Raw genomic sequence first — 8,905 nt, 5'->3', positions numbered from 1 at the left:
GAAGATCCATTTGACATTTTTGCCTCATCTCTCACCATGACACGCTGTGCCCCACCCCAGCTACACCCAGGCTCTGCTCACCTTGATCCGATCCCATTTCTGCCCTGTAGGTTTTGTAGGCATCAAAGCAGAAAACAGCAATAAGGATAAGGCTGAAGACCTGTCAGGAGACAGAGGGCCATGAATAAGACATGTGGGGACTGCAAGCATACGTTTTTGGTCTCCCTTGTGCCTGATAAGTATGTGGATGGGAGGCCACTGAGAGAAGACAGATCTCCAGGTAAGGCTAGGAAGAGATCTTACCTGAAGCCTTAGAGAGCCCCAACCGTCACTCAGGGTTGGCAATACCAGGTTGGATGGATCGTCTAAGGAATATTGAGTATGAGATAGCTTACTATGTTCCTCAAGCAACCAGCAAAGGGCTGGTTATGCTGTATCAAGTCCTATATGTCTCTGGCCCAGGCCATCTAAAGAACTGTATCGCCCTACATGAGCCTGCCCAAGCTCTGAAGTCTTCAAGGGAGGCCCTTCTCTTAGAGGTTTATCACAAGGGGGGGGGGGGGGAGAGAATGGAAATCTAAATAGGGTTTAACCCATGAAAATCATGCAATTACTATTAAAGCACGATTAACACTTGCACACAGAGCGGTCATTATCCCAGGGATAACAAAGGAATAAGCAGGCAACAAACAGCAACAACTCATTCACAGAATGATTTGTTGCTGTTTATTGCCTGGTTATTCCTGGGTTGGTGGTGCTTTAATTGCTTTTGATCGCAACGTCATGTGAAAACCTTTATCGCGAATCCATGCAATTGAATGATTTTCACAGGATATTCCTGGGAAAATAGTACTTTAATCATGATGTTGTGTGAAAATCTTAATCGTGAATGCACAATTTTCATGGGATAAACCCCCTTTACACTTCCAATTATCCCCATATGATAAACTCCCTTCTCGAGTTCACTTGATAGGGACTCAGGAGAGGGCCTTCTTGGTGGCTGGTGGATCATGGTCCAGAGCACAATATGCACCCAAATAATGCCTAGGAAGTGCCAGGTCACAACAGGAGCACCTGATGCACATCAGACATGCCCAGTGTACATCAGAAGTACCCAATTCACATCAGAAGTGCCCAGTGTGCATAGAAGTACATAATGCACATCCAAAGTTCTCAGTGTGCATCAGAGGCACATGATGTACATCAGAAGTGCTTAGTGTGAACTGTAAGTAAATAATTCATATCAGAAGAGCCCAATGCATCCCAGAAGTACATGATGCACTTTGAAAGTGCTCAGTGTTCCTCAGAAGTACATGATTCATATCAGAAGTGCTCATGATGCACATCGGATGTGTCCAGTGTGAATCACAGGTACACAATGCACATTCAGAAGAGCCTAATGCACCTCAGAAGTACATGATGCACGTCAGAAGTGACCAATGTGCATCAGAGGTACATGATGCACATCAGAAGTGCCCAATGCACATCAGAAGTACACAATGCACATCAGAAATGCCCAGCATGCTTTGCAGCATTCTTGCAGGTGTCTAGATGCACATCTTCACAATTCACCAACAGGGTTTAATTGCATTTCTGCAATGTAGCTAGGATTCCTAAAGTAACGAAATTGAACCTCAGTCTTGACCATTATTGCATATATTCTTACTTCTCTTTTTCTAAATAGTTTTAATTGTATTTATTTTAACATTTGTAGGCCTGAAAGGTAGAACATAAATGAACTAACAACCACTCCCATCTATGTTCTTTCAGTTAGTCTTTCTGTTAGTCTCAAGGGTGCTACAAGATCTCTCTACAACTCACTCCCATCTATGTTTTGGAGGGATGTCCCACATTTGGGCAAATCTCTCTTGTTCCTAAGTCTGATCCTAGCCAGTATAGCATTTACTCACCACCACGCCATCTGGATTCTGGTGGACATTTGGGATGCGAAGGAGCTCTGAGTGGGATAGAAGGGAAGGAGTTGGGATAGTAGGGTGGCCACTTACAAAGGCTGACACCGCAGATCCCTCGTGACTGGCAGCAAGGACTGCGAAGGCCACAACGGTGAAGACAATGGCAGCACTGACACAGCGAAGGAAGTCCTGTGATGGGAGACATCAAGGGACACCAGTGGCTTAAATTGTGGGGGAAGGAACAGTAACCAGAAAGGGGCTGGATTGCCAGAATGCTGCAACATTTGGAATTCCAACTTTTAGGAGGCTGTAGCAAACTTGACAAAATGCAGCTCCCGAGTTGAACAAAAATGGAAGTGCATACAGCCAGCCAAACACATACCAAGGTGAAAAGCAAATTTAGTACAGAGCGCCCTTGGTGTCTGCTGGGGTTTGGTTCCAAAACCACCACCTCAAAATGGATACCAAAATCAGTGGATGCTCAAACCCCATCAAATACAATGGCATGATAAAATAGTGCTCCTTATAGAAAGTGGCAAAAACAAGGTTTGCTTTTGGTATTTATATTATTTTTGAATATTTTCAGGCTGTGTGTGGATGGTTGAAGCTGTGGATAAAAAAAATCCATGGATACAGAGGGCCAACTGTATAACAATGCATTTCAGTGCACTTCCGTGGTTCAGTCAAGGTCCGCATGAAACAAAAAAACTGGAAAGCACAGTGGAAGAATGAAAGGAGAAAAAGTCCCACATGCAATTTCAACGTGATGGTCAAAAATGTATATTTTTTTTAAATATATACATGCATTTCAGCCTTATCCCCAATTAGCCTTCTTCAGGGGCTAGTCAATCCTTAGAAATTTCTGGAGTTGCAGTGCTCACTCTCTGTACAAGTGGACATTGGATTACTGAAAGAAATAGAGTGCAGATTGCAATTTCAGAAATTTCAGAGGATTGAATAGTCTCTGAAGAAGGCCAAGTGCTGATAAGGCTAAAACGCATGGGCTTTAAAAGTTTTTGACCATTACATAGCCCATGGGACTTTGTATCCTCTCATTCTTCAGTCAGGAAAGGAACCACTGTTTCGGGGGGGGGGGGGGGAATGACTGTCAAAGACAAAGGGATGTGTGGAACTGAAAAGAAAAAGTTACCCACCAGGCAGGGCCAGTTGATACGGGTCAGGCGCTCGTAGTAGTGTGTTGCTCGCAGTGCCAGGAACGCCAGCGTCACCAACACTTCCAGCAGGGCAGCTCCCATGTAGGCTGAGATGGATGCTGTCAGCAGCAAGAACACCAAAAAGCAGAGCCCCTGAGGCAGGATGATGAGAGAAATAAATATACTGAACATGGGTAAGAGTCTCCCTTATCCAAAATGCTTGGACCAGAAGTGTTTTGGATCTGGGAATTTTTTGCATTTTGGAATATTTGCATATAGATATCTTGGAGATGGGACCCAAGTCTAAACATGAAATTCATTTATGTTTCCTATACGCACAGCCTGAAGGGAAATTAATACATAATATTGTTTAATAATTTGGGCATGAAACAATTTTTGTGTACTCTGGACCATCAGAAAGCAAAGGTGTCACTATCTCAAGCACCCATGTGGACAATTTTAGATTTTGGAATATGCTGCATTTTGGAATTCCAGATAAGGGAGACTCAGACTGTCATATCTTTCCTGGGAGAAGTCAAAAACCTAGCCATGTTAGTCTGGAAAATCAGCATGCAAAGGGATCTTGCAGCACCTTTGCAATTAACTGAGAGGAAGAAGAGATGTGGGGTGGAAGAGAGAGACTGATACAAAAAAGGTACCCAGCCCATTAGGACACACATATTCCTCCTTCCCAGATGGCACAATTGTCGGATCTCAATTTGCACAGCAGTTGGGTGCACTTTCTTGGTGTTTCTCAGCCTGGGTCAGCCTTCCCCAAATGGATATGCCTCTAGATGTGCTTGCCTACAAGCCCCTTCATGCCCTGGCTGTGGATAATGGGATTTGCAGTCCAACACTTCACAGACATGCCAGTTTGAGGAAAGCTGTCCTGGCCAGTCACTTCTTGGATCCAGAAAATGAGGCTGACTCCTATAAGCTCTTTTAACCACCTTTTCATAGCAGTACAAAAAGATGGATGATGAATATTAAAATATAACTCATCTGTTTCAAGTGTTTGTGAATACTCCATATCATACAACTCTCACTGTTTGACAGGGACAATGCCAGTTAATCCTGCCTTCCCGTTTTTCCAGCTCCTTTTTAAATATCTCAGATTCTTTCTCCTCTTTCTATTTTCTCCCCTTGTCCTCAGCTTCCTTCAATTGCTGCAAAATGAGTTCAAAATGTAAATGTAGTTTGTACTTAATTAACTCAGCAGGAAGGAGAAGAAAGGATGGACTGAATCTTGCCCTTCCCAGTAGGTTCTGGCAAAAGCAAACTGCTGCAGCCTCTTCTAGCTCCCACCTTGTGTTTTCTTCCTCATCAGTAACTTCTCCTGTCTTGACTACACTCCGCCAGTCATATGTTGAACACTTGTATCCCAGTTTTCACCTCTGAAATGCTTGAAGGAATGTTATCCCCTCTACCTGCTGCTCTAATCCCTTCCCTCCACTGACCTTTGAAGGCCCTAGCATCCTCCCAAAAATGTTCAGCTGGAGGAAAAAGCAATTTTGGCCTTTAAAAAAAGTCTCTTCTGCCTAAAAAAGATTTGCTAACAGTTTAAATTGCTATTTCAGGATAGAACCCAAACATGCAGAGACACCTTCACACAAAAAACCTGAAAGGTGATAAATCCCCGGATTCCATAGGATGGAGTCATGACAGTTATAGCAGTGTCAAACTGCATTAATTCTGCAGTGTGGCAGCAGACTGAGTGATCTGTGATGATGGCAATAACAACATAGTAAGCATATCTACATTCTTCTGCCCCATCATTTTAAGCCCTTAAGGATCTGTAAGACTCTTCCTCAACCATCAGTCACCTCCACAACCCATTTGTCCCAATTTAAGCTCTCAAATCACCCATTTCCCCCAATCCTGGGTCATGAGGTTGTTTCAGGTCAATTAGACCTACCTACCAATTGGTTCGAACATTGGACTACAATTCTGGGAGCCACGGTTCAATTCCCAGCTCTGCCATGAATCCCACTTGGTGGCCTTGGGCATCTCAGCCTCAGGGGAAAGCAAGGGCAAACCTCCTCTGAACAAGTCTTGCCAAGAAAACCCTATGATAGGTAGGTTTAGCTTTGGGTCGCCATAAGTAAGAAACAACAAAGACACACACAGCAATAACAACAGTGAGATATTGTGGCGATAGGAATCAAGTCCTAACATGAAATTCATTTATGTTTCATATGTAAACCCACTGGGTGACCCACAAGTCACACACTCTCAGCCTCAGAAGGAGGCAAAGGCAAACCTTCTCTAAAGAAACTTGCCAAGAAAACCCCATGATAGGTTTGCCTTAGGGTTGCCATATGTCAGAAATGACTTGAAGGTACACGACAACAATACACAGTATAGACATAGCCAGAAGATACTTTTATCCATAATATTTTAAATAATGTGGTTCATGAAACAAAGTGAAGTGTCAGAAAGCAAAAAAAAAGTGCCAGCAACCCTGCATGTGGACAGTTTTAGATTTCGGAGTAGGTTTTGGAAATCTGAAATACTCTGAAACCCAAAATGGTCCAAATGTGGGGCGGCTTGGAGAATGAAACCTATGACGGTTCACTTTGTTTCTGAGTTTCCAAATTCCAGATAAAGGAGACTCAACCTGTACAATGCAAGGAGAAACAAAGGTGAGAAAGTGAGGTAGCAGAGAAAGGAAAGGATGTGTGTAAAAGAAAGAGAGAGGTGGATTGGAAGCCAGAGATGGAAAGAGGAAAGAGAAGTAGAGAGATTGAGAGAGAGGGAGGCAGGAAGGTGTTGGGGGGGGGGGGGCTGTGGTAGTGATGGAGGGTGGAGAGGGGAATAAAGGAGGGGTCTTTTACCAGCTCGGCCTCCATCAGGACCCCCTTGGGGGAACGCAGGAATTCCTTGTCAAGAGCAAAGCCTTGCAGCCCCCCAGAGGGGTCTTCATGTTCCCCCATCCTGCCTCCTGAGAGCGCCTGTTGCTGCTGCTGCTGTTGCTGCTACTGGAGATGACTGGTGGTGGGGATGGAGGGGGGGAAGAAGGGAAGAAGGAGGAAAAAAGGCCCAAGAAGAGATGAAAGGGGGAGTCTGTTCTTCCCAGTCCACCTGGCACCCAGCCCAGTTTCCATGCATAAGGCGGGAGAGAGGAAACCAAAGGTTGTTTGATGGGGAGAAGGAAGAGGGGAGGGATAAGACTGAGGAAAGGGGCTAGAAGGAAACCCCAAATGGGCCTTGAAAAAAGAAAGTCGTAGGAAAAGAGGGCCGTGAAGGCAGTTCGGAGAAAAAAGCGTTGGTTTTGCAGTGTGGGAAGGGAATGTTTCAGATTGAACACCACACATCTGTCCTGTTTCTCCACAAAGCCCAGGTCAGGCCCTCAAGGCCAGAATGGTAATCACAGTGGAGTCCCCCCTTCCTTCCCCCTCAATATCCACCTGCCCTTTTGCTTTGGCATCCCAACATCTCCCTCTGCCAAACAATGAGGGATTGTCCCCAAGGGCCAGGAGCGGACAGCCCCAGAAGAACAAGGTCCCAATTGTCCAAAGGTCCGGAGGGCCAGAGGCTGGAAGAGAGACGAGAGAATGAGCGACATTCTCTAGCATGACCAGTTCATTTGGTCCAGGAGAAGCGTGGGAGGAGAAGGGAGAAAGGACCAGGGATGTGATGCCCAACAGAGCCAGCAGAGGGAAATCAAGAGCAGAAAGGCGTATGGACCGGACAGCATCATCCATCAATTCAACCTCTCTTGACCGAAGTACTGGACTACAACTCCCATAACTCTCCTTTCATAATCAAGTGAAATCTTTTCTGTTCCAAAGGGCCTTTTCGCAAAGGCTTTCACTAGAGCATAGTTTGACAGACTTTTGTCTTTTATGGATTTCTCTTAAAAGCATTAAATGAGGGGGGAAACTTTTACATATGCTCAGAGGCACTGTTTTCTGTTGTCCCCCCACTGAGAATCCTAAACCACATATTTAGCTTCTGAGCACCAAATGAATAAATCGTCATCGTTGTCATCATCATCATCATCTCTATCACATCCTGCTAAGATGACTGAGGATGATGTGAATTGTAGTTTAGGAGGTGGCTAGGGATACAGTATGCAGAGCCTCCATTAGACTGCAGTGGAGAACTTGAATAAGGAAGACTTGACATATTTTTGGTTCTTTGAAAATGTTTAATTTGAAAATAATAAAATAAATATATTTTTAAAGATTTTTAAATATTTTGGGAAGGTGAGGGGCAAAATACAATGAACGTAGCATAAGACAATTGGGGTGATCCAAATTAGTGACCCTGATACCAAAATAGAAAAAAGTATTACTAGGATGCAGTGCAGAGGCAAACTGGATAAATGATCATCCCTCCATATATTTTCTGTAACAGTCAGTCCGTTCTGTAGCAATTCATATACAAGAGACAACATTTTCTCCCTCAATTTTCTTTGCCATTTCTTTTGCCTCTCACTAAATCAAACGCCCCTTAGGGTTGTCACATCTTTTGCCCAGCTATGCTCCAGTGCTATTTTATATAAGGGACAGCATTTTACTATGCCATTGTATTTCATCATGGGAACTGAGCATCCCCGAATGTGGGTAAACTGGAACAAAAGCCCAGTGGATACCAAGAACCCACTGTATTTCTAAATTTCCACATCAACCCCCCTAGCACTGGAAGCCCCTATGAAGCGGCACTGGGCTGCACTGGCCTGGGGCAGTTTGCCCCCTCTGCTGCCACACATATGCAAGATACATTCACTGGATACATGGCTGACTCCAGATAGTAGAAGTTGGGCTTCTCAGGACAGGTCTTCCGATAAAAAACAAGGGTTTCGTGCATGACGTTAATAGAGTTTCCATTCAGGGCTTGTGTGTTGTAGATTTTTTTGTCGCCATGGACCTCACAGGTCCTCAAAGAGACACATCTGTGGCAGCTGCACTTTGCTTGCAAGAGGCGCTGCGGGTAGCGGCTCCTGTCAATGTCTTCTCTGGAAGAGGCAAGAGCAGTAAGATAGATTAAGTTCAGACATACAGGCAAGTCTTGATTTATGTTAGGGCAATATTCTTGAACTTCCAATATCAAAAGAGACTCTGAGGGTGCATCTGCACTGCAGAAATAATGCAGTCTGACACTGCTTTAACTGTTTCAGCTTAATGGTATGGAATTCTACAATTTGTAGTTTTGTGAGATATTTAGCCTTTTCTGTTAGAGAGCTCTAGTGCCACAAACTACAACATCCACCTGAACACCCTCCACATTTTGACTTTTGTGGATTTGATGATTCACAAATGTTATTAATATGTTCCCTCTAGGAAAATCTAGTCCTCCAGTGCAACTTTATAGTCAACTTTATCCAAAAGTCACACTAAAGAACCTAGAGATTCCTAGAGAGAACACTCCACTAGGCATTTGTAGCTCCTCCAGCGCAACTCTATGGTCAATGTCTGGCAGATGTTGACCACAGAGTTGAACTGGAGGACCCAGACATTTCTAGAGAGGTGTTCTCTCAGGTAAAAACATAGTGTTTTTGTTATTTGCAGTTTTTTGCACATTCACGGGGGTCCTGTGCTCCTAACCTCACCCAACGTGGAGGGACAAGTGTACATTGTTTTCAGACATGGATAAATAAAACTGCAGATACCAAATCCGTGGATATGGGGGCCATACTGTATATGAAATGTTGCTTAGGACTCATTAGACAGGGTTCTCAGTTTAGCTAACAAAGAAATAAATTGAGATCCAAAGGCACTATCTCCTTTCTTACTCATATATCCAAGGGGAGACGGAGCGTTTCCTGATGGGTCCTTCAGAAGAGGCCTGGCAGTTGTCAGACAAAGCCAAAGACCGGATGTCCCCCACTTTCCT

The 8,905-nt window shown here is 44.2% G+C and overlaps 1 protein-coding gene across 1 annotated transcript in view; it reads right to left on the bottom strand.

Annotated features, from left to right (window-relative positions):
• Window positions 1–6,256, bottom strand: part of CMTM5 (CKLF like MARVEL transmembrane domain containing 5) — a 6,966-nt gene extending 710 nt beyond the window's left edge. The window contains exons 1-4 of the mRNA XM_042476361.1: window positions 5,902–6,256; window positions 3,068–3,220; window positions 2,007–2,102; window positions 82–160 (exon numbers count right to left, since the gene is read on the bottom strand). Coding sequence (XP_042332295.1) covers window positions 82–160; window positions 2,007–2,102; window positions 3,068–3,220; window positions 5,902–6,000 — 427 coding nt within the window. The 5' untranslated portion in view covers window positions 6,001–6,256. The remainder of the gene's footprint in view (window positions 1–81; window positions 161–2,006; window positions 2,103–3,067; window positions 3,221–5,901) is intronic.
• Window positions 6,257–8,905: the final 2,649 nt, after the last annotated feature.

The sequence above is a fragment of the Sceloporus undulatus genome, chromosome 6 (genome assembly GCF_019175285.1).
Source record: "Sceloporus undulatus isolate JIND9_A2432 ecotype Alabama chromosome 6, SceUnd_v1.1, whole genome shotgun sequence".
NCBI lineage: Eukaryota > Metazoa > Chordata > Lepidosauria > Squamata > Phrynosomatidae > Sceloporus > Sceloporus undulatus.
This window is presented reverse-complemented; position numbering and strand designations above follow the sequence as displayed.